Source organism: Rana temporaria, chromosome 6 (assembly GCF_905171775.1).
Source record: "Rana temporaria chromosome 6, aRanTem1.1, whole genome shotgun sequence".
In the NCBI taxonomy this organism is placed as follows: Eukaryota; Metazoa; Chordata; class Amphibia; order Anura; family Ranidae; genus Rana; species Rana temporaria.
In genome coordinates, this window is record NC_053494.1 from 164,945,454 (window position 1) to 164,971,862 (window position 26,409).

General features: G+C 42.4%; 1 protein-coding gene across 3 annotated transcripts in view; it reads right to left on the reverse strand.

Moving 5' to 3' along the window:
* Positions 1-2,252: 2,252 nt before the first annotated feature.
* The window catches only part of MAP3K20 (mitogen-activated protein kinase kinase kinase 20), a 277,073-nt gene continuing 252,916 nt past the window's right edge, over positions 2,253-26,409 (reverse strand). For all 3 annotated transcript variants that reach the window (XM_040357733.1, XM_040357731.1, XM_040357732.1), the window contains 4 exons: positions 18,780-18,896; positions 15,815-15,889; positions 9,440-9,584; positions 2,253-3,108 (listed from right to left, as the gene is read on the reverse strand). In XM_040357733.1, coding sequence (XP_040213667.1) covers positions 2,417-3,108; positions 9,440-9,584; positions 15,815-15,889; positions 18,780-18,896 — 1,029 coding nt within the window. In that variant the 3' untranslated portion in view covers positions 2,253-2,416. The remainder of the gene's footprint in view (positions 3,109-9,439; positions 9,585-15,814; positions 15,890-18,779; positions 18,897-26,409) is intronic.

Below are 26,409 nucleotides of genomic sequence, written 5' to 3' on the forward strand. Positions count from 1 at the left end.
TCATGCTCCTGGCCCCTCCCATCTGTTGAGTGCCCCCACAGCAAGCAGCTTGCTATGGGGACAGCCGAGCTGCAGCTCTCTCTGTCCATTATCCTCATTGGCTGACTGATTTTGATAGAAATTTTGGTGGGTTCACATTATTTATTATTTGGCAGTGCAACACATTTGTTTTGGTAGTATTCGTTGTATTATTGTGTGTAAATACAGTAAGTGCTGCTGTCATTTGTTGATATAATGTTTAGTGATTTTTGTTATTAACACTTTAGCGCAGGATATTTTCCCCTTTTTTGTTATAGTTTTTTTGTATGGCCTTGTTTCACAAGGGTAATGATACCTGTAGAGCAGTGGTCATCAACCCTGTCCTCATGGCCCACTAACAGGCCAGGTTTTATGTATTACCTTGGGGGAGATGCAGACTAGAATACTGCAATCACTGATCAGCAAATGATATCACCTGTGATGTATTTCAGTTATCTTGCAAACCTGGCCTGTTAGTGGGCCCTGAGGACAGGGTTGCTGACCACTGCTGTAGAGCATTTTTTTTGCAGTGTTTGTAACTTCCAGGGGCTCATACCTCCTAACCGTCCTGGATTTGTTGAGACCATCCTAAGATTTGAATTTAACGAAACCGTGCTGAATCCTAGAGCCCAGTGCAGGAACTGGCCTGACAAGTAACTGACAGAGCATGCTAGTGTGGACACTCGTAAAACCTAACCTGCATCTCTTTTTCGGTGTGTCTGGGGTACCACACTCTGCTATTTACCCCTCCCTGTACACACTGCAGAGTGGACTGAAAATGCCTCCTGCATGGGCTGCGCCGATGAGTTTATTATGGATGAAGACTTACAGGGGAGGGGGCACAGTGACTGCGATAGGGGGTGGAGGGCAGATAACAGCAGTGTACACTTGGAGGAGTGATTTGGCAGGGCCAGTGGTGGGGGGTGCTTTTGGAGGGAGTTGGATTTGAATTCCACACCTCACCTTCTAGCACAATCCTTTCCCCTTCCAATGAGCCCCCTTCACATATCTGCCCCCCACCTTCTAGTATAAATCCTCTTCCCTTCCAAAGCACCCTCATTACATTTCCACCCCTCCCCACCTTACCCCTCATCACATATTTGCCCACCCCCATCTTCTAGCACAAGTCTACTCCCCTCCCAAAGCACACCCAGCATATATCTGACCACCCCACCCACTTTCTAGCACAAGTTCTCTTCCCCTCCCAAAACACCCCCCAGCACATACCTAACCCCCTCTCCAACCCAACTTCTAGCAAAAGTTCTCTTTCTTCCCAAAGAGCCCTCCAGCATGTTTACAAAGCCTGTTTTTTTTTTAACCATGCCCTTTAAGCCCCTCCCACTGTAAAGCTCAATCACACCCACTTTTTGCCGCGGCGCGCATAGTGCGTCGCAGGTTTTATTGGCTTTATGACTACAGTGTACCCATCTTCTGATGGCTACTTCCAGCAGGATAATGCACCATGTCACAAAGCTCAAATCATCTCACCTGATCGGCTCGCCCATGTGAAAGGGGCCAAAGGCAAATAAACTATTCACTTTGTAGAGGAATTTGCATCAGGGCTTATTAATGAGGTGAGGCTGTGCTGACTTTATTCATCCAATCATGTGCAAGCAAATTTGCTGTTATTTTATTTTTTATTCATGAGATTGGGTTTTTATTGCAAAGTGAAACTTCACTACATTCACTAAGCTGTGGGGCAAATTCCCTTGCAAAGTTAACAGCCCATTTGCCTTTAGCAAATAAATCCCATTGAGCCATAACCTAAAGCAAGCCATAGATTATGCAATTTTCTTCCCTGCAACCACGGGTTGCAGGAAAGAAAATTGCGTGATTCCCCCATCAACATAGTGAGTGTTGATGGGGGAATCCCTCCTGCTGTGCTGTTGTAGTCTGACAGCGGAAGGTTTCCCCACAGTCAGAATACAATGATCAGTGCTGATGGCTATAGCCACCAGCATTGATCGCACAAGAAAAAACAGAGAGGCTGGTTATACTGAAGTTGAGCGATGGATTGACTTCCGTACAACCAGCCTGCCCATAGATGGATCAAAATTTGTCAGTTTCCTGCTAAACTGGGCAAATTTTGATCAGTCGATGGCCGGCCTTACTGTATCCATGGGCTGTAAGGCTTCAAGATTTTAACACCCTTATTAATGGTTCTATAGTTTTTGATACTTCTCTACCTATCTGAATATCTCTGTAAAGAAAGAATAAATACCAAGACCAGCTCATATGAAAGGAGATATTCTTTTATTTGCAATTTGCACTTAGTAATGTGTATGCAAAAATATAAATATATATAAATTGCCATGGTGCTATTGATGTTTAAAAAAATCCAATTAAATTAGATAAAATACTAGCATTTTTTAAAAATAAATAATAGTGTAAACTGATGTTATTGACGACTACGATTAGATGCTTTGGGTCTATCTTTTTTTGACTTGATTGGTATAGGTTGCTTATGTTTTTTGGAATGTTCTACTTTTATCCACCCTCCATCATTATTAACCTTGCTTTCTTCTCCATTAACCTCTTCTGTGGTTGGCACAGGCATCCCTGGTATGTGTCGAGTCTGATTTTGGCCCTTTCTGTGAGGCTTGTAATCAGAAGTCCTTGCTTGATTTTGGGCTACTGTGTAGGATGTGTAATATTTCCCATTGCTTGCTTGGGGACTCTTTCCTCCACTTCTTTGTGTGGGTGAGCTATGAGCAGAGTTTTGGTGAAAATAGTTTCTCTTTGCCCTATACCGTGCCCTCTCTCTCTCAGAGGGACTATCTGAGGCTGTACTGGAAGCACTGCTGCCTTTAGAACCATGGAGAGACAGGGAGGACAAATTTGTAGTCAGTCCAATTTGGGTTGGTGATGAACTGCGTGAGTAAGTGATAGGAGTAACTTGTAACGTGGAAATCACTCTCACTCGTCTGACAGCAGCGGCGTAGGATTCCTGGTTGTGAAGGTATGGTAAAATCTGTGACAGATTATTAAGGCTAGAGGACTGGGAACGAGGTAAGCCAGGTGGATGCTGAGGAGACCTGTCCATCGCCATCTGACGCATTCTTAACATGTAGATCCACTGCCCATCAACACCTGTGGAAATGAAAATGTCATTAATGTCACAGTTACAGAATATGTAAACTCAATATTTCATATTCCTTATATGTGCTTGCTGTACCATGTACTTGTATGAAAAAGTATCCTGTTCTCTTTATATTGCTTCCTTTGTGTGACATGGTGCTTCCTGGTGTTCCTGTCAGTCCCTCTGCTTTCCTATTAAAAACTGACCACACTTAGCAGGAGAACACACTGTGGTTAGTTCCCTAGCTATGCTGAAAACTCAGCCTGTTCGCCTTCAATGATTAGACTTGTCCTGACCCAATGCACAGCCATTTATTGGGAAGATCAGTAGCTGAGAACAGGAGGAATGTGATAAAAAAGGAGAAACAAGGTATTAAGAAGTTTTTTTTAGCTCTGGGGAGCAAGGCACCACATCCCATAAACTGGAAAATACACATGAAGTCCGGAATGGGGACTTTTAGGGTGCCAGACAAAGATAATATACTACATCATGTTTTAAAATTCATATAACATTTTATTGGATATATTAAAAAGATACTTTCATTTTTTGGGGGTTTAAAAAAAAAAAAAAAAAGAATTTGAATAAAGATCACATGCAATCCAGGTATACAGTACAGCGATAATTGCTCAACATGTTTTGCCAGAAAATGGCTTATTCAGGAGACTTATTTTACTGTAGACAAAAAGAATACACATTTAGAAACAATATAAAATGGGGCTGTATGGCCCAGTTATTTATATTTCATACATAATTAAATTATATTCCAAAACAAAGTTACAATGAATCATCTGAAGGACTGCTCTTACCCCAGAGACGCCACCAGGTAAGTATGTACCTGTATAGGGCCAAAAGATTACAGTCAAAAGGATATCAGTGTGTCATAGGAGGACCATATCACCACAATGAAGATCTAAAAAAACACAATATTAAGAAGACCATTGTTTCCAAAGGGAGGGTTCTGGATTCACAATGGTCTCCTTAATATTGTGTTGGATATTTTTTATACAGATACAGTGGGGATTGAAAGTTTGGGCACCCCAGGTAAAAATTTGTATTAATGTGTATAACGAAGCCAAGGAAAGATGGAAAAATCTCCAAAAGGCATCAAATTACAGATTAGACATTCTTATAATATGTCAAAAAAAGTTAGATTTTATTTCCATCATTTACACTTTCAAAATTACAGAAAAAAAAATGGGGTCTGCAAAAGTTTGGGCACCCTACAGAATTTATAGCATGCACTGCCCCTTTGCAAAGCTGAGACCTGTCTTGGATTGTTCTCAATCATCGTCTGGGAAGACCAGGTGATGTCAATCTCAAAGGCTTTAAATGCCCCAGACTCATCTGACCTTGCCCCAACAATCAGCACCATGGGTTTTCTAAGCAGTTGTCTAGAAAACTGAAACTAAAAATAGTTGACGCTCACAAAGCTGGAGAAGGCTATAAGAAGATAGCAAAGCGTTTTCAGATGTCAATATCCTCTGTTCGGAATGTAATTAAGAAATGGCAGTCATCAGGAACAGTGGAAGTTAAAGCAAGATCTGGAAGACCAAGAAAAATATCAGACAGAACAGCTCGCAGGATTGTGAGAAAAGCAATTCAAAACCCACGTTTGACTGCACGATCCCTCCAGAAAGATCTGGCAGACACTGGAGTTGTGGTACACTATTCCACTATAAAGAGATATTTGTACAAATATGGTCTTCATGGAAGAGTCATCAGAAGAAAACCTCCTCTATGTCCTCACCACAAAAATCAGCATTTGAACTTTGCAAATGAACATATAGACAAGCCTGATGCATTTTGGAAACAAGTTCTGTGGACCGATGAGGTTAAAATATAACTTTTTGGCCGGAATGAGCAAAGGTACGTTTGGAGAAGAAAGGGCACAGAATTAAATAAAAAGAACCTCTGTCCAACTGTTAAGCATGGGGGTGGATCAATCATGCTTTGGGGTTGTATTGCAGCCAGTGGCACAGGGAACATTTCACGAGTAGAAGGAAAAATGGATTCAATAAAATTTCAGCAAATTTTGGATGGTAACTTGATGCCATCTGTGAAAAAGCTGAAGTTAAAGAGAGGATGGCTTCTACAAATGGATAATGATCCTAAACACACCTCAAAATCCACGGGGATTACATCAAGAGGCGTAAACTGAAGGTTTTGCCATGGCCTTCACAATCTCCTGACCTCAACATAATTGAAAATCTATGAATAGACCTTAAAAGAGCAGTGCGTGACAGGCAGCTCAGACATCTCAAAGAGCTGGAAGACTTTTGTAAGGAAGAATGGGCAAAGATACCTCAAACAAGAATTGAAAGACTGTTGGCTGGCTACAAAAAGCATTTACAAGCTGTGATACTTGCCAAAGGGGGCAGTACAAGATATTAACTCTGCAGGGTGCCCAAACTTTTGCAGACGCCATCTGTCATTTTGAAAGTGTAAATGATGGAAATAAAATCGAACTTTTTTTACATATTATAAGAATGTCTAATCTGTAATTTGATGCCTGTTGGAGATTTTTCCACCTTTCCTTGGCTTCGTTATGCACATTAATCCAAATTTTTACCTGGAGTGCCCAAACTTTCGATCCCTACTGTACATACTTACCTGGTGGCATTTCTGGGGTAAGAGCAGTCCTTCAGATGATTCATTGTAACTATGTTGTAATATAATTAATTACTGTATATACTCGAGTATAAGCAGAGTTTTTCAGCACATTTTTGTGCTGAAAATGCCCCCCCTCGGCTTACAGTATACTCAAGTCACCTTTTTGCGCCTGGACTCCTGGATTTTGGGGACCCGGTACCGGACAGCCGTAGGTCCCACACATGTAGCCCCACTCTTCCTCTACAAGTGTGCAAAGTTTCTTGTCCAGGAGACCTACGGCTGGGGAGCACTGATTTTTCAAACACGGGCACCCCTTTATAGACTCCCATGTTAAATGGTAATTTCTTCTGTGAATTTGGGGACCCAGTACTGGCCGGTTGTAGGTCCCCTGGACCCCAAGCTTGGCACACATATAGTCCCACTCTTCCTCTACAACTGTGCAAAGTTTGTTGTCTGGGGGGCCTACTGCTGGGGAGCAACGATTTTTCAAAGCCGGGCACCCCTTCCATAGACTCCCATGTTAAACGTCAGTCTAGTCATGGACACAGTGAAGCATGCAAATGGACACAGTGAGGCATGCACATGGACACCCTAGGCTTATACGAGTCAATACGTTTTTTTTCCCCATTTTTTGTGGTAAAATTAGGTGCCTCGGCTTATACTCGAGTATATACGGTATGTATGAAATATAAATAAGCATTTGTTAATAAATATTGTTTCTAAATGTGTATTCTTTTTGTCTACAGTAAATGTCCTGTACAGTAAAATAAAAAGTCTCCTGAATAAGCCATTTTCTGGCAAAACATGTTGAGCAATTATCACTGTACTGTACACCTGGAGCGCATGCGATCTATATCCAAATTCTTTAAAAAACAAAAACAAAAAACCCCCAAAAAGGATATTTTTATGTATCCAATAAAATGTGATATGAATTTTTAAACATGATGTAGTATATTATCTTTGTCTGGCACCCTAAAAGTCCCCATTTGGTATTTCATGTGTATTCACTGTTTTTTTTTTTATATGTATCGACAAATGTTTTGCCTTTCATTTCTATTTTTAAACTCAATAGGTTGTTTAACAAGGTGAGGATTTACAATCACGTTAAGGTAAGATTACTGGTTTTATTTGAATTGAAAGACAACATTTTTGTCCCTCAGATGCAAGCTTCTGGCCTGAAATTGCTGGTAATATAACACAGTATGTTAAGTTCTGTTGAATGTTGGGGAGTTTTTCCTGTATTTGTTACTCTATCAACAACACATTTGTGAATGCCTTTATTGTATTTGATTTATTAGCCCTTTATAAAAACTATACATGAGATACCCACACTTTTGTCAAGAGAGTAATAGCTACATATTAGTTAAAAAATGTTCTAGATATAGTGGTGTTGTTGGTCTTTCTATAAATCAACTGGTGAAACTAGTAAATCCTGTAGTTCAGGGGAATCACCACCTGAATGAAGAGGCTCCTGTACAGAACTGCCAGGGATGCCTGCACCCCTTATTTAAATAATATAATTATTAAGTCACGCGGTATCAAACTTCTACCAGTTCTGGTCCAGCAGTGAAGTTCTACTATGCCAAAGCAGTAAGGATGAGCTCCTGCAGAGCCCGCCAGTAGGTCGGCACTGCTCTGCGCTAATCACAGGCAGTGAGACATTGTCCTGATGCACGGCTGCAGAGATCGGGAAATGTCTCCCTGGTTGTGATTAGTGCAGCGCAGTGCCGACTTCCTGGCGGGCTCTGCACGTGGGCTTTGAGAACACGCCTTACCAAGCAGCATCTGTGATCTGGCTGCTTTTCACATTTTACCTTCAACAATCAACCTGCATATTTCACAGCAGAATCTCTCTCTTGGTCTAATGGGTACCAGGTCCAGATTACCTGATTAGCAATTATAAAGCTACCCATAGACACGAGATAACATTTGCCCAATCTAGCCTTTTTCCAACCAGAAGAATAGGAAAAACTGCCCAAAAATAGGTGTGCCAAGCTTGTAGCATCATACTCAAAAAGACTGGAGGCTGTAATTGGTGCCAAAGGTGCTTCAACAAATTATTGAGCAAAGGCTGTGAATACTTATGTACTTGTGATTTTTCCATTTTTTATTTGTAATACATTTGAAAAGATTTTAAACAAAGTTCTTTCACGTTTTTATTATGGGGGAATTGTTTGTAGAATTTTGGGGAAAATAATGAATTTAATCCATTTTGGAATAAGGCTGTAACAACAAAATGTTGAAAAGGTGAAGCGCTGTGAATACTTTCCACCGTATAAGCAAATGATGGTGACACAAGACCCAAAGTGTGGTGGCAGATTGCAGTAGGCAACGCTGGGTTTGCTGGATGTGTGAGCATGTGTTTTTAGGATAATCAAGGAAACCAAGTAAGAGGGGAAAGAAAAAAATATTATAGAGGGTTGAATTTCCTCTTTAACATAACATAATTTTATTTCTAATGAAGCTAAATACACTGCATCCAGGATGTCAATTATAATTAACACAAGTAACTGAACTCACAAAAGAAATCATCCTCTTCAGAAGTTTGGAGTGCATTGTTTTAACTTTCAGGGAGCAACAGTGCCACTTGGTGGTATAACCGTTCTCTCAGCCGTGTTTACGGTATATATGTTTCAGTTCACAACGTAACAGCTTTTGAAATGCTAAGATAGATGAATGATATTTTTTCTTGTATTGTCTACATTCTTTAAATTTTTAAATACATTATGTGTTGCATAATGCTATTAAGTGTATGTATTGAGAACAAAGAACACCAGTAACCTTACTCAATAAAGAAGCAGCTCTTTATTGGAGAAGACATCCTAGGTCTTCTGCAATAAGACACACTATTCTGCCTGCTCGCAATCTTCTACTGAATGCACACTGAGGTGTGCATGTATTTGACTGTGGAAGAATAACCAGTTCCTGCATATATACACAGAATCACATCATGTCCCGCTGGCCAATCAATATCAAATGCCTGTCACCTAGGGGAAGAGGACATTGGTCAACAAGGGACGTAACCATTGTGTCACTGGAATGTGGAGGTGAGTATCTTGCAGAGTTTAGTTCCGCTATAAATGGTCAGTCACTTCCAAACTGATATTTCGGTTAAGGTATAAAACATCCGAGCTAAATTATTACACACTTCTTACATCTCCCAAGGGTAGGATTTCGCTGCTGGTATATCTGCACCATCACCCATCACAGAGTTTTACTCCTTTTGTTCAAGATAGCGAGTTTAAATCCTACTGCTACAATCTCTATAATGTAACATGAATGAAATTTCCAGCAGGGAGGGGAGACCCCTCATAGGATACCTCAGGTGGAGGAATCTCAGAAGTCCTAAGATGTATAAGAAGCTAGTGCTAGTGAGTGATTCACTACGATCCATCCAGAGCAGAAATATCACTTCTGGGTATATCAGCATCTATAATATTAAGGATATTTGCCAATAGGAGCTGAGGTTTTTGCAATATGGCCAAATGTAAGGTCAAGTCCTTAACTTGCATGTGCTGGATGAGGCCTGGAGATAATAGAACACTTTATAAATAATAGTTGGCTCTGGAAATAGGCACCAGCCTGTAACAATCACATACACTATAAATGGTTCTAGTTTATTACTCCCATCTAAAACTGGGATGTCAAGCATTACAGGGCTGGTTTAATTAAACAGCAAAGCATTTAATACAATTATGTGGTGCTCGTTCTGTGAAATTCTGGGAATCTTACTAGAATCATTGCTGGGCTTGCTCTCGGAGTTCAGCAGTGGCGCCTTTATTGCTAGTTGGACCGACTTCACTGCGTCCTGCTTTTTCATCTTGTTCCAATGAATTTTATGAATGTGTTTGGTAAATTTAGGAGTTCTGACATCACTCTGTTGGACAAAAACAAAAAAAAAAAAAACAGCTCTATAAACACTCTGCATATAAATTAACCAAAACACAACAGAGGAAGAAAATAGATACAAAGATATTGGCAAAGAGATCTTTATTAGGGGGTGCTGGGCCAACTGGCTGCAGTCTCCCCATCACTGATTACTATGCTGCCAGTTACAGTTTTCCACATTGTCTCCTAAATGTCTGGAAGAGTCTTTATTGTATACTATAACAGCAGAACAAAAATGGATTTACACTGATGCCACCTCTTGGCAAACTCAGTGGGACAGATCCACAAAAGGATTACGCCGGCGTATCTATTGATACGCCGGCATCATTTTAAATTTCCCGCGTTGTATCTTTGTTTTGTATCCACAAAACAAGATACGACGGCATCTGGGATCGATCCGACAGGCATACGTCTTAGTATGCCGTCGGATCTTAAATGCAATTTTTCGGCGGCCGCTAGGTGGCGTTTCCGCGTCGAGTATGCAAATTAGCTATTTCCGACGATCCACAAACGTATGAGCGGCCGTCGCATTTTTTACGTCGTTTCCGTTCGGCTTTTTCCGGCGTATAGTTAAAGCTGCTATATGGTGGCGTACTCAATGTTAAGTATGGCCGTCGTTCCCGCGTCTAATTTTAAATGTTTTGCGTTGTTTGCATAAGTCGTTCGTGAATAGGAATGTGACGTCATTTACTTTCACGTCGAATCCAATGACGTCCTTGCGGCGTACTTTGTCGCAATGCACCCTGGGATATTTTAAGGACGGCGCATGCGCCGTTAAAAAAAAACCGTTGTTTACGTCGGGTCACGACGTATTTGCATAGAACACGCCCTTATCACTCCCATTTGAAATTGCGCGCCCTTATGCCGCAATAGATACACTACGCCGCCGTAACTTACCGCGCGGATTCTTTGAGGATTCACAAGAAGAAAAAGTAAGTTACAGCGGCGTAGTGTATCTTAGATACGCTACGCCTGCCTAAAGATAGGCAGATCTTTGTGGATCTGCCCCAAAATATGTAGGGCCAGATTCTCGTAGATCAGCGTATCTACAAGCGGGGCGTAGCGTATGCCATTAACACTACGCCGCCGCAACTTACTGGAGCAAGTGCCGCATTCTCCAAGCACTTGCCCCGTAATTTGCGGCGGCGTAGTCTAAATGGCCCGGCGTATCCCCGCGTAAATCAAAGGGGGCGTCTTGTATTTAAATTAAGCGCGCCCCCGTGCCGAACGAACTGCGCATGTGCCGGCCTTAAACGTAGGCCACTGCGCATGCTCCGTAGTACACCGCAAATACATTGGTTGCGACGTGAACGTAATTAACGCACAGCCCTATTCTCGACGAGTGACGTAAACAACGGAAAAACCCGACGCTGTCCCGACGGCCATACTTAACATGGCATACGGCGGACCGACGTAAGTTTACCCCTCATATAGCAGGGGTAACCTTACGCTTACAGAAACCTACGTAAACTACAGCGAAGCGGTGCAAAAACGTTCGGGATTCGGCTCATTTGCATATGCGACGCTGAAATCGACGTAAAAGCCACCTAGCGGCCAGCGTAGTATTGCATTTAGGATCCGACGGTGTAAGTGACTTACACCAGTCGGATCCTAGCCTAATTCTGGCGTATCTTGTTTTGAGAATACAAAACAATGATACGCCGGCGGGATTTTCGAATTACGCCGGTGTATCTGTAGATACACCGGCGTAATTCTTTTGAGAATCTGGCCCGTAGACTTCAAGTTTTAAAGGGAAACTATATGATTCAGGTACTAGGCAACGTAACAGGTGAAGATAGACGGGCCAAGCTCACCTTTCTATTCAGGGAAAGGCGCTTCTAAGTGCAGTATTTTATTAAAAGGCAACGGTTAAAAATACTTAGGCCGCGTACACACGATCGGTCAAAACCGATGAAAACGGACTGAAGGTCCGTTTTCATCGGTCCAAACCGATCGTGTGTGGGCCCCATCGGTCAGTTATCCTTTGGTCCAAAAAATTAGAACTTGCTTTAAAATTTAACAGATAGGTCAAAACCGATCGTTAGTATGCAAAAGCATCGGTTAAAAACCCGCGCATGCTCAGAATCAAGTCGACACATGCTTGGAAGCATTGAACTTCATTTTTTTCAGCACGTCGTCGTGTTTTACGTCACCGCGTTCTGACACGATCGGTTATTTAACCGATGGTGTGTAGGCACATCAGACCATCAGTCAGCTTCATCAGTTAACCGATGACAACGGTCCTTCGGACCGCTCTCATCGAATGGACTGATCGCGTGTACGCAGCCTTAAAGGATTACAGAGTAAACAGGCTCATCACTGTATGAAGTCCTCCTGAGATGGTATTCCCTGTCACTGTGCCGGCCAGCAGCTGCTGAAACCACCGTGGAACACGGGGCAGAACTGACATCAGCAAGAGGTGGTGGGTAGTTTCGGAGCATGCTTAAAGGCCCCTTCTTGAGGTTTTGAAGAAAAAACCTTTGTGCATGCTCCGAAACTAGTTACCGCTCCTTGCTGATATTACTTCTGCCCCCCCGGGTTCAGGAAGTGCGGCAGCCATTTTGCTCCTCCAGACCCTTGATTCCTGCAGCAGCTGGCCAGAACAGTGACATGGAATACCATCTCAGAAGGACTTCATACAGTGATGAAACTATTTACTCTGTAATCCTGTAAGTGTTTTTAACCATTGGCTTTCAATACATTTTCTGACATACTGCACGAAGGCCCCATACACACGATAGAATTTATCCGCGGATACGGTCCAGCGGACCGTTTCCGCGGATAAATCCTCTCGAGGATTTCAGCAGATTTTAATGCGATGGAGTGTACTCACCATCGCATTGAAATCCGCGCCGAAATCCTCTGGCGATGACGTGTCGCGCCGTCGCCGCGATTATGACGCGGCGACGTGCGCGACGCTGTCATATAAGGAATTCCACGCATGCGTTGAATCATTACGACGCATGCGGGGGATCCCTTCGGACGGATGGATCCGGTGAGTCTGTACAGACCAGCGGATCCATCCGTTGGGATGGACTCCAGCAGATGGATATGTTGTGCATGTCAGCAAATATTCGATCTGCTGGAATCCATCCCAGGGGAGATATATCCGCGGAAAAAGATCCGCTGGCGTGTACACACCATAGGATCTATCCGCTGAAACCCATTTGCTGGGATTTATCTGCGGATGGATTCTATGGTGTGTACGGGGCCTGAGAAGCGCATATCTCTGCATATCTTTGTCTATCCAGAGCCTGTTCTCCTCTATAAGTGCTGCTCGGGTGCCTGTCAGCTTGCTATACCTTGGATGATCCTGATTGTATATAGCACTTCCAGGAGAAGCGCTCCTACTTACCATTCTCTATGAACTCACCTTCCTGCCTCCCATACCTACATATAGAGCACCCTGAAATTCCTGTGAAAGCTTCAAACTTCTGAAGCCTTAAAGGTTTGGCCACTGGCTTCTCAAGTGCCCTGGCTAAATTAACAGGAAGCAGGGAGGGTACAATGTGTTCTACAAGGTCGCAAAAGATTATCAGGTGGCCAAAAAGTAGCGGGTAGCACCACTCCCACCCACCACTGCCATTAGTAAACTATCTTTCTATATAGTCTTCCATATATAAAAATAATAATTTTACGTATGATCAGAGCAATTTTCTATAACAAATAGATTATGATTTATTCGTATTATAAAAGCTGTGTATAAGCACACAACATATTAATTGAAATCATGGGTGCTCAACCTGTTGCCCTCCATTTGTTGCGGAATTACAAGTCCCATGAGGTGTTGCAAGGCTGACAGGTAGAAGCATGACTGCCAAAGGCACAGGTATGATGGGACTTGTAGTTCCGCAACAGCTGGAGGGCCACAGGTTGAGCACGCACAATTTAAGCTCTGCATTATCCATGGACCTCTGTACAGGCTAGAGATAGATCTACATACGATACAATATGCTGTCTGTAATAGCATTTTCTGGTTTGTACATCAGCAGTAATTGTATAACATGGATTTGAACCAAAAAAGTGGAGCCTTTAGGCCCCTGTACACACGAGAGGATATCCGCTGGAAACGGTCCGCCGGACCGTTTCCAGCGGATAAATCCTCTAGCGGATTTGGATCTGATGGCTGTACACACCATCAGATCGAAATCCGCGCGGAATACATCCGCGAGGAATACATCCGCGGTGACGTGTCGCGCCGTCGCCGCGACGATGACGCGGCGACGTGCGCGACGCTGGAATGTAAATACTTCCACGCATGCGTCGAATCATTACGACGCATGCGAGGGAGGGGAGTGGACGGACTGATCCGGTGAGTCTGTACAGACGACCGGATCAGTCCGCTGGACTGGATACCAGCGGATAAATTTCTTAGCATGCTAAGAAATTTTTATCCGCTGGGAATCCGTCGGCTAGATTTTTATCCGCCGGGAAAGGTCCGCTCGGACGTACACACGACCGGATCTGTCTGCTGGAACTGATCCGCGGATCAATCCCAGCGGATAGATCCGGTCGTGTGTACGAAGCCTTACAGATGGGAATTACCATTAATTATGCAAGAGGCAGATCCTGCGTAAAACTCACATTATATAACTAACAACTTTATAGGTTACTGCATGATAAATAAGACTGAAAGACCTTGGTGATCATATCAATTTGCACAACCTTTCCCACATTATATGTCATATTCACAAACATTAGACAACCAGTGAGCACACTGTAGTCTTCATTTGTTTTTAGTTCTTGCACTCATACTTGTACTGCTAATGGATAGTTAAATTCATTAATTATAATGTATGCACTTCAGATCTCAGAACGGCCCCAAAGCATGCACTTCAGACCTCAAATCCACCCCAATACATGCATTTCAGATCAGTTGCAATGCATGCATTTCAGATCTCAGTTCAGCACCAATGCATGCATTCCAGACTTCAGATCAGCACCAATGCTTGCATTCCAGACTTCAGATCAGCACCAATGCATGCACGATTATAAAGCCTAAACATTTTGTAACCTTAACCTCTTTACGCCAACTGCCTCTCAATCCTTTAAAAGCCTAAAAAACAGGAGGTTGAGGCGGGCATTGGAGTCATATGACTACTGTGATTGGCTGTCACAGTGGTCACATGATCGGAAAGCTCCAGATCACAAATATGCATCGGGAGCTTTCTGGTACCTGCCATTTACCATGCTTTTGAGCACGCAGAGAGCACCCTCTCAGCACGGTAAGTGGTTTTAACAGGGCTGCATATGTGCAGACACTCAGCGTTAAGGCCCACACGCTGAGCACCCACATGCGGCCGGTATCAATGGGTTAATACATTCCTTGCATTAAGGTAAAAAAAATGTTTAGGTAGTAGAATTTCCCAACCACCCCTCCTTATATTTACCTGAGCCCTCATTCAATCCAGTGCTGTGCCCGTCTGCAGGAGCTCTCTCCCCTTACTTCCTGGCCTCACAGGCTTTGGTAAGGTAGTGAAAGCCATTGGCTGTCAATCAAAGGCAGTGATGAGGGAGCGGGGGCAGGGGTGAGCCTTGTCATCTGTGTCTATAGATGCAGACAGTGAGGCTCGGGAGTGAGTCTGAACAAGTGCCTCTATAGGAAGCGTCAGAGAGGAGGAGCCAGAAAGGCTGGCGGTGGACCCGAGAAGAGAAGGTTCAGGGCCGTGCTGCACAATTACATAATTACATTACACAGAGCAGATAATTCTAAACCTGTTTGTTTGGGTTTTTAAATTTAGCATTTACAATCACTAGGTTCTCAGTTTAGCCCCATGCACTTCACATCTCAGTTCAGTCCCAATGCATGCACTTCACATCTCAGTTCAGCCCCAATGCATGCACTTCACATCTCAGTTCAGCCCCAATGCATGCACTTCACATCTCAGTTCAGCCCCAATGCATGCACTTCACATCTCAGTTCAGCCCCAATGCATGCACTTCACATCTCAGTTCAGCCCCAATGCATGCACTTCACATCTCAGTTCAGCCCCAATGCATGCACTTCACATCTCAGTTCAGCCCCAATGCATGCACTTCACATCTCAGTTCAGCCCCAATGCATGCACTTCACATCTCAGTTCAGCCCCAATGCATGCACTTCACATCTTAGTTCAGCCCCAATGCATGCACTTCACATCTTAGTTCAGCCCCAATGCATGCACTTCACATCTCAGTTCCCAAGCCCAGTATCTTTATGGTATATACTAAACAAATTACCTCATAGGTCACAGTGCACTCCACTGACTCATCTTCAGCTATCCCAACAATCCATTTCTCCATTACAAATGGCGGCTGCAGGGCAAAAAAACAAACAAATTAGGTGTAAAGAAAATAATCATTATAGTCAGCACATACGTAAAATGTGTTTTAATTATCTAGCTAAAAGTGACACTGTAAACTTTTTTTTACCATCAGGCTGGTGTAAATATGCAAATCAGTATGTCTAAATATATTTGGAAACCTTATTTCTGTTTGTAATTACTTACATGGGTGTAGCCATGTTAAAATCAATACCTATAAAGTCTCTGGTACCTGCTTAGATGTTGATCACAGAGATTGTCCCCGTACACAAGTCTGTTTTTCTCTTGCATGCTAGTCTCATATCGAAAATGGAGAGGTTACTAAAGTTATGAAAATTCTCATACGACAGAATAAAAAATCGGAAGAGATGTCATGTGTTGTAGTGTATTTCTATTGTATTTTCAGACGACAACTGTACTGATTAAATTAAAGTCGTACAATCTGATATCATACGAGAACATTTTTCGTGTTTTTCCGTACGGATAATATCAGATGAACTGTCGTGATCGTCTCTCAAAAGCTCGGTATTAACGATCCGATTATTGTACGATCGATGTGAAAGCGGTATTTTTGTCCGATTTTCGGATCGTGACTATGGGCCATTAGAGTAGACTATGGGTAATTGTAATCTCCACCTTGAGATTCGTCCACCTGTTGGCAGACACATCATTTGAAGCAACACTGAAATAAATGTGCTACTAATGGGTTGACCATCAATATGTAGTTTCTCAGCAGGAAGAGATTAAAATGACTTGCGTAGCCCTCACTATTCCTCTTTCTTGAGGCAAGTGGACCAAGTTGCGAGGACTGGATGAAAGCAATATCCTCTCTAATTGGCTGAGACTTTGCAATTGTTAAAGGGTTTGTAAAGGTAAAAGTTTTTTTACCTTAATGCATCCTATGCATTAAGGTAAAAAAACATCTGACAGCACCGCCCCCCCCCCCCCAGCCCCCGTTTTACTTACCTCACCGTTCGAAAGTCCCGGGCGTGTGCTTGTCATCTTGCTCGGTTCCCAGCCTGGCCGTTGATTGGCTAGGCTGGGCGGATTGATAGCAGCGCAGCCATTGGCTGGCGCTGCTGTCAATCACAGCGGATGACGCGGCGCGCCGGGGGCGGGGCCGAGTGATACAGTCGGCGGCTATGGCCGCTGCTGTATCACGGGAGCGCGCTCGCAAAAGCTTTCCACAATGCAAGGGAGCTCGCATGAACGTGGAAAGCTTTTGCGAGGAGGAGCCGAGACAGCTGCCGAGGGACCCCAGAAGACACAGATCCGGGTCACTCTGTGCAAAACGATCTGCACAGTGGAGGTAAGTATAACATGTACCTTTAGTGTTCCTTTAAGTTAAGAGGCCAAGAAGTACTAGGAAAGCAGACTAAATTACGAAAAGAAGCTGGTCCAGCTATGGCCCATTATTCCACTGCTGTGGTTATTTTTTTTTTTTTATATAAGTAGCTGCCTGCACAAAGGAACTTTCAACACTTGAGGAAGAGACCAGGAGGGAGAAAGATGGAGTTAAGTAGACAGTGACCTGGCAGCCTTGTAAGTGAAAAAAGCTGGACAGTCAGGGACTTAAAGGGGTTGTAAAGGTACAATTTTTTTTCCTAAATAGCTTCCTTTACCTTAGTGCAGTCCTCCTTCACTTACCTCATCCTTCCATTTTGCTTTTAAATGTCCTTATTTCTTCTGAGAAATCCTCACTTCCTGTTCTTCTGTCTGTAACTCCACACAGTAATGCAAGGATTTCTCCCTGGTGTGGAGTGTCGTGCTCGCCCCCTCCCTTAGACTGCAGGAGAGTCGGGACGCTCTCTACGTTGCAGATAGAGAAAGGAGCTGTGTGTTAGTGGGCGTCCTGACTCTCCTGTAGTCCAAGGGAGGGGTCGAGCACAACACTCCACACCAGGGAGAAAGCCTCGCATTACTGTGTGGAGTTACAGACAGAAGAACAGGAAGTGAGGATTTCTCAGAAGAAATAAGGATATTTAAAAACAAAATGGAAGGATGAGGTAGGTGAAGGAGGACTGCACTAAGGTAAAGGAAGCTATTTAGGAAAAACAAATTGTACCTTTACAACCCCTTTAAAGCTAAACTCTGGTAGGCCATTAAATATAAGCTCTGAATAAGGTAAGTATTCCTTTACTCTCCCACCCAGACTAAACAAGCATTTAACCTTTACTATCTGGGGAAAGGGGGAGAAAACAAGGCACAGAGAATACTTGAATTTAATGGCTCGCCTGAGTTTTGACTTTAAATGCTGTGTAAGTGCCCCACAGGCAAGAATTTATTTTGTACTTTGCTTTTTTTTTTTTTGTCTGCAAGAAGCTGCCTATGCTGCTTTTATCCTAAAAGTGCAAAACTGCTGTGTGGACTCCAGCTGTCTATACAAAAAAGCAGTGGCTGCCTACTCCAAAAAACAGTGGAAGCTAGGCAGCTATCATCACAATATGTCACAGAAAGACTGAAATAATAATTAAAATATGGTACAGCAAGAATGGAAAACTGGGAAAGATGCATTACATTTTTTTTTTAAGGTCAGTCACCAATGAGTAATGACTCATGATTGGAAATATATTTCCCTCTTTAATATGTATACAATTTTATCAATTCAGTACTGCAATGCAGCCTATACAGCGGGGACATACTGTAGCTATGCAAATGAAACAAGGCGTGAGAGTTTTTACAGCACACAGAGGCTCCAGTCATTTTTAGTTATGATACTTTCATGCCTTTTTCAAAGATGAAAATAATTAGAATTTTAACATATTGTTACACTGTACAATACGCTAAGTATATTGTGTTAAAAAAAAGAATGGAAAATGGGATTACAGAAAATGTGTTATAAGCTCAGTGGGGATAATGTGCTGGCTTTTAACATCACTTACTTTAGTCATCCTCAGCACCTCGGATTCTGCCTGACGTCTGCTGAATGTCACGTCCTTTATGTACGTTATAGCAATTTCATCTCCATCTAACTCAATGTACATTTTCCATTTGCAGTCCTAAGATTAAGAGAGACCATTTTAATTTAGAAACAAGAAAATAGCATCTTTTATTTCTCAATAGCCTTCTATATATAGAGCCAACACAATGCAACAGAAAGACACAAGGCTTACTACATTTAGCGCCTGTAATGGATTGTACCATTGTGTTATACCAGTTACAGAAAAGATTCTTTGTATTAATTGGCTATAACTGGCCACATGCTGATATGACCTGATCAGGAATAACTTTAGGGGGCATATTCATAAAAACAGATAGTGTATTGAAAGTGAAATGTTACCCAGCAGCTGCCCTAGCTACTGAGCTACCCACAGATGGTATAACAGTAAGTGCCCCTGGTTATCAGCAGCAATTTACAACATATGCAAATTATGATTTTAGACTATAATCCTCATTTGTATTGTGTCACATGTGCAGCAAATGTACCCTTAGGCAATGGTACCATATAAAATGAAGCTGCTCTCTCTAGGAACCAATGGTGAACCAGTGAAAATATCAATGACTCACCACATGAAAACAGGTACTTAATATAAGCCAGTAAATATAATATTGACCATGGTACACTATATGGCCAAACATGTGTGGACACCTGACTATTAGAGATGAACTTGGATGTCCTCCAAACTCAACTCTATCTAAACTTCCAGTTTACGATCCTTTGAGGTCCAATCAGCCGTGTGCTGTGTCAATACCATACCCACAGCATGCGTTAGAAAATTGTTGGGATGCTAGCGATGTCAGAGCCCTTAGTTAGTCAATTGCATTTAATTATTTAGTCAATAACATTGACTAAATATGGCCATGTGTCCATATAAGGGCACCAGCATCACTACCCCTTTGTTTTTGTTTTTTAACAGATAAAGACTACCCCTTTGTTTACATATGCTGCAGAGTGGGAAATGACTCTGCCCACTGCTGATTGGACTTATAAAGAGCGCAAAGTGGAAGTTTGGATAGAGATGAGTTTAGAGGACACCTGAGCTCATCTCTACTGACCATCACACCTATATGTGTTTGCTGGACACCCCATTCCAAAATCATAACCATTAGTATGGAACTGGCTCAAGCTTTCCAGTTATAACAACCTCAATTGTTTTGGGAATGCTTTAAGCCCATTTAGGCCGAAAGCATTAGTGAAGTATTGGATGAGAAAATCTGGCTTGAAATTCACATTCCAAGCCACTTGAGATCTTTCAACAAACTCGTCAGAGCAAGTCTTTATGAACCTGACACAACTGTCTAAATGCATGCTGTAGCATTAACAGTACCCTTCACTGGAAACACCTGAGCTCGACAACTTGGTGCAGTATTTTGGCCACATAGTGTATAAATAAGGTAAACGTTACGAAGGAATGGAATTCATATTAAAGACTGAGCAATCCAGATCTTAAGTGAATAGCAGTAAATGTGTCTTAATTGGGTGAACAAGCTTTATGACGTAGAGAGAAGACACTGCAGGATCAGGCAGCAGAGGAGTCATTGCAGATTATAATTTTGAAGCAGCACATTGGAAGGAGTACACACCAGCTATAGATTACCCTTTATCCTTTGAGCCACCAAGATTCTCGGATGATCCCTTGGAGGGAATTTTTGCACAGGGTGCAAGGCGTGTTTGACCCCTTGCTGGGTTGTGTAAAGGAGGTGAGCGAGCATTTCACAAGGTGGTGGGAGCACTTTGTCCATGGAGGTTGTCTGAAGTCTCATCACATCAGTAAGGATGAGCTCCGGGGTGTGCACAGCTCACGTGCAGAGCCCGCCAGGAAGTTGGCGCTGAGCTGCGCTATCACAGTCAGCGAGACATTTCCCGATCTCTGCAGCTGAGTATCAGGACAATGTCTCACTGCCTGTAATTAGCGCAGCGCAGTGCTGCCTTCCTGGCGAGCTCTGCCCTTGGGCTATGCGAACACGCCAGAGCTCATCCTTACACATCAGTTTTGTGCACAACGTGAATTTATTTGTTTTATGTCTCTGGACTTTTTTAATATTGCATTATCAGTGTTTTATCACTTTCTGTATATTTCACTTTTACAGCGCTGTCACACTTATATTGTTACATGCTTTATGGTAACCATATTTTTTTTCTTAAGATATTTTTTATTGAAAAATGTTTTTAACAAGACAATTTTCTCTGTCACAATTGCATTAATACGGCTACAATCACCTCAAGTATTTAACAAGACTCAAATTAAGTTGCAATGTTCAGAAAAGATAATAACAATAAACGTATGTGCTTAGAAGAATAGACAAGATTATTTTTTCATCCCAGAGGTATAATGAACAGTCTGAGTTAGACCTTATTGGAGGAGCACGTCTGTACTGGGTGGCAAGAGAGCAGGGCACAATAAATTCCACATCCCCAAGATTCCCATTAGAGGCTGGTCTACCGGACAGGTGTGGAATAAGCTGGATAGCATAGGTTTGCTATGGTGAGTATGGGTATTTACACAGGTAGGAGAGTGTGACCTGGAGGGGTGGACTACAGGATAGGGTGCAAAAGAAGAGGAAGGGGAAGGAGCTATCAGGGATTTCTGGTAGTGTAGGTGGCTTTATGGGGTGTTAAGGATGTGTTGTTTTGGAAGATTAGAAGAGACGATGGAAAGGGCTGAGGGGTCTGGGTGGGAATAGGGGTTATGGTGGAGGCTTCAGCAGGGTGGGGGACCAACTTTACCCAGACATGTTTTCATGAGGACAAAGTGTCAGTCTCCTGATTTATTGGCTGTAAACCAAAAAGTATTGTGACAGGTATATGTTGGACATTGCCAAACAGTTTTTGAAGATTAGTCAGGTTTTGAGAAGCTAAAGAATAGGGGGGCACATTATAATTTGGTATGCAGTAGTAGATTTATAGAGAAACCACCAGGCCCAGGTTTGAAAAAAGTGGGCCATGTTATCTTGGCTAAAGTGAATTAGCTCTTTCATGGTGGCAATCAAGTTGATCCAGGATCACATCTTTTAGATATGTGGCAACATCTCCGGATGGCAGAAAAGCAGCAAACTGATCATTCACCAGTTTATAAGCGTGATACTAGGTGTTCAAGAAATATTATTCAATAAACATATAACAGTAATGATTTGGGGTAAGTCCAGAACTTTAATTTCTTTAGATACAGAATGTTCGGTCTAAACAACACTGACAATGGAGCCTAAAAAGCTCACACCAACAAAAGCAGGCCCAGACTGGTAGTCTGACAATTCTGGGATCTCTGTCTGATAGCATGTTTAGGCTGGTGTGAACTTATGAAAACAGCTTTAAGATGGATTAGAACACCTATTCATTTTTATTGCTGTCGGTGCCCCGTTACAGAGATTCCTCCTCTCTATTTGTCCTATTTACCGTTATCATTGAAAGTGAACGAAAAAGTAAATGAAAATTCCACATTTTGGGTTGTTCCCAGAAAAATAATACAGGGGAAATCTTCCAATGGGGACACTAGTTCTGGTGACCTGGGGGTCTCCAAGAGTTTCCCGCAATTAGCAGCGATTTCCTGTCACTTGCTGTTTGGCTATGGGACAGGAAGTGAAGCTAAATCTCCCCAATGGGACAGAGATGACAAAAATAAACCTTACATCGTTTATAACCCTCCCTTACTCTATCCAAAATGAAAAAAAATATTTGCCTATAGTTCTACTTTAATGATAAATATTTTACATTCAGATCATATGGTAGTACAGGTGTCTTTACCATGAACATGACCAATGATATGTTAAAAAAAACAACACTGAATTTGAAATCCTAAGTGTATGTGGAGGTATTGTTAACCACTTCCCTACCCCCCATTGTCATATGACGTCCACAGATGGGATCTCCTATCCTGGGTGGACGTCATATGACGTCCTGGGCTTCCCGGCCGTCTGGGGGAAGCGCACGCCCAGCGGATGCGATGTTGGCCGGGCACCCGCGATTGCCCGCAATCACGGCAGGATTGTGGATCCGTGTGTGTAAACACACAGATCCACGGTCCTGTCAGGTGAGGAGACCGATGTGTGTCCCAGTACAGAGGAACACACATTGATCTCCTCCCCTTGTGAGTCCCCTCCCCCTACAGTTAGAATCACACATTAGGCAATACATTTATATACCACCAAAAGAAAACTTTATTTATGGGAAAAAAAGACGCCAATTTTGTTTGGGAGCCACGTCGCACGATCGCGCAATTGTCAGTTAAAGCGACACAGTGCCGAATTGCAAAAAGTGGCCTGGTCTTTAAGCTGCATAATGGTCCGGAGCTTAAGTGGTTAAAGGGGTTGTAAAGGTTTGTTTTTTATTTTCTAAATAGGTTCCTTTAACCACTTAAGGACCGCCTCCTGCAAATATACTTTAGCAGAATGGCACGGCTGGGCAGATGTACGTACTGGTACGTCCTGTACATCTACCCAGCCGTGAGTCGCGGGCGCGCGCCCGCGGCGCGGTCCGAAGCTCCGGGACCCGATCGCCGCTGGGAAACCGCGATCGGTCCCCGGAGCTGAAGAACGGGGAGAGCCGCGTGTAAACACGGCTTCCCCGTGCTTCACTGTGGCGGCTGCATCGATCGTGTCATCACCTTTATAGGCAGACACAATCGATGACATCACTCCTACAGCCACACCCCCCTACAGTTGTAAACACACACTAGGTGAAACATAACTCCTTCAGTGCCCCCTGTGGTTAACTCCCAAACTGCAACTGTCATTTCCACAATAAACAATGCATTTTAAATGCATTTTTTGCTGTGAAAATGGTCCCAAAAATGTGTCAAAATTGTCCGAAGTGTTCGCCATAATGTCGCAGTCACAGAAAAATCGCTGATCGCCGCCATTCGTAGTAAAAAAAATAATTAATAAAAATGCAATAAAACTATCCCCTATTTTGTAAACGCTATACATTTTGCACAAACCACGTCCTGTCAGGGGAGAGGAGACAGATTGTGTGTTCCTAGTATATAGGAACACCGATTGGTCTCCTCCCCTAGTCAGTCCCATCCCCCCACAGTTAGAATCACTTCCTAGGTAACACATTTAACCCCTTGATTGCCCCCTAGTGTTAACTCCTTCCCTGTAAGTGACATTTATACAGTAATCAATTGCTATATACAGCACTGTATAAATGTCAGTGGTCCCAAAATAGTGTCAAAAGTGTCCGATCTGTCCACCGCAATCACTAGTTAAAAAAAAAATATATCATGCAAATCAATAACCCATTTTGTAGGCGCTATAACATCAATATACGCTTATTGCGATTTTTTTAATCAAAAATATGTAGAAGAATACATATTGGCCTAAACTGAGGATTTTTTTTTTTTAAATTGGGATATTTATTACAGCAAAAAAGTTTAAAATATTGTGTTTTTTTTCAAAATTGGCGCTCTTTTTTTGTTTATTGCATAAAAAATTAAAACCACAGAGGTGATAAAATACCGCCAAAAGAAAGCTCTATAATACTTACCTGAACCCCATCTTCCTCCAGCGATGTCCCAGAGTTCCTTGGCCATCCAGAACTTTCCTCCTGATTGGTTGAGACACAGCAGTAGTGCCATTGGCTCCTGCTGCTGTCAATCAAAGTCAGTTTGCCAATCAGGAGAGAGAGGAGGCTCTGTGTCTGAATAGACACACAGGGCTGTGTCTCAGCTTGGGTGCCCCCATAGCAAGCTGCTTGCACAGAGCAGGTAAGTATGACATCATGTTTGTTATTTTAAAAGAAAAAAAACCCTGAGACTTTACAATCACTAAGTTTCAAAGCCATTAGGCCTCAATGGCTCTCATTGGGTTCACAAATGGATAAATATGATTCCAGGAGTGTGCTGTTGGCGGGCCCTAGAGATTTACCAAGAAGCGACTCATGGGGCTCACTTATTTTCAAATAGATTGCCCTTAATGGCTTTTGTTGGACTGGGACTGAGATGATCAAAGCCCTAAAAATCCGATGCTGTTTACAATACAATTCTCCTGGGGTAAACTATGGTTTATTCTCAATAAGTGATAGGAAGCCATTATTGTACTCCTGTAACAAGACACTCTATAAACAATTGTATTATATCCTATAGTATAATGTAATGGATCGTTCTGTAGTAAAGTGTGCAATGATTGTAAACACATTACGGAAAAAGTACACAACCTTTCCTACTGCTTTCATTACAAAAATGACGAAAAATTTAATTTGGCGTCAAAAACAACTGGGTAAAACTAAATGAAAACAATACGCGTGGAAGAAGAACATTTCATTATTTTCGTAGTTAACAAATAGTAAGTCAATATATGGTCATGGGTCAGCAGATTTCCCTATTTGCCTGTGAGGCATGCAAAGCATTGATCAACAATTAATTTCAAGCATCTGAGCTATAGAAGCTTAAAGATGTGATGGATTAATCTAGCATAAAAATGCACAATGTGCTATGAATAATGATTTTCACAATGCTGAATGACTCTGTCATGTGAAAATTACATCCAGTGAAATGTGAAGTAGGTTTTGTTTGACATCTGATTATCAGTCTGTAGTTTAAAATGAAGACGTGAAGCATTTTATGGTAAATTTTTAGTTTTTCCTGAATTAAAATGACTATTTGCTGAATTAATGAATCTGACCTACAAATGCAAAATTAGGGCTTTTTCAGACAGGCAGTGGGGGGCAGTAATCTGCCCACCCTGATTGTAACAATACACATGGACAGGGCTGTACACAAGCCTTGGCTGCAATGCTTTGTTTTGTGGCATTCCTAACTCTGGGTGCAGCGTTAGACGGGCAGAACCACCTGTCAAACTGACCCACTGAGTTCAATGGGGCCGCACTGAAAACCGCAAGCTGAATGCCAAGTCTGCAGTTGCAGCATGGTCCGACAATATAATATTGGCATGGAACGCTTCTAAGAGAGCAGCAAGCAGTACTGCAAATCTGAAAGAAGCCTCAAAGTCTGGAAGTGGTAGTCCAGCCCAAACTTTGATTTTTAGCTTTGGATAGAATAGGGAACGGTTAAGCCTCGTACACACGATCAGTCCATCCGATGAAAACGGTCTGAAGGACAGTTGTCCTAGGTTAACCTATGAAGCTGACTGATGGTCCGTCGTGCGTACACACACCATAGGTTAACCACTTGACCACTGGGCACGTAAACCCACTTAATAACCAGACCAATTTTCAGCTTTCAGTGCTCTCACAATTTGAATGACAATTACTCAGTCATACAACACTGTACCCAAATGAAATTTTCGTCCTTTTTTTCACACAAATAGAGCTTTCTTTTGGTGGTATTTAATCACTGTTGGGTTTTTTATTTTTTGCGCTATAAGAGAAAAAAGACTGAAAATTCTGTAAAAAAAAATAATTTTTCTTTGTTTCTGTTATAAAATTTGGCAAATTTAGTATTTTTTCTTCATTCCTTTGCATAATGTGAAAGATGAAGTTACGCCGAGTAAATAGATACCCAACATGTCACCCTTCAAAATTGCACACGCTCGTGGAATGGCGCCAAACTTTGCTACTTAAAAATCCCCATAGACGACGTTGCAGGGTATTGTGGGGTATTGCGGAGTATTGTGGGG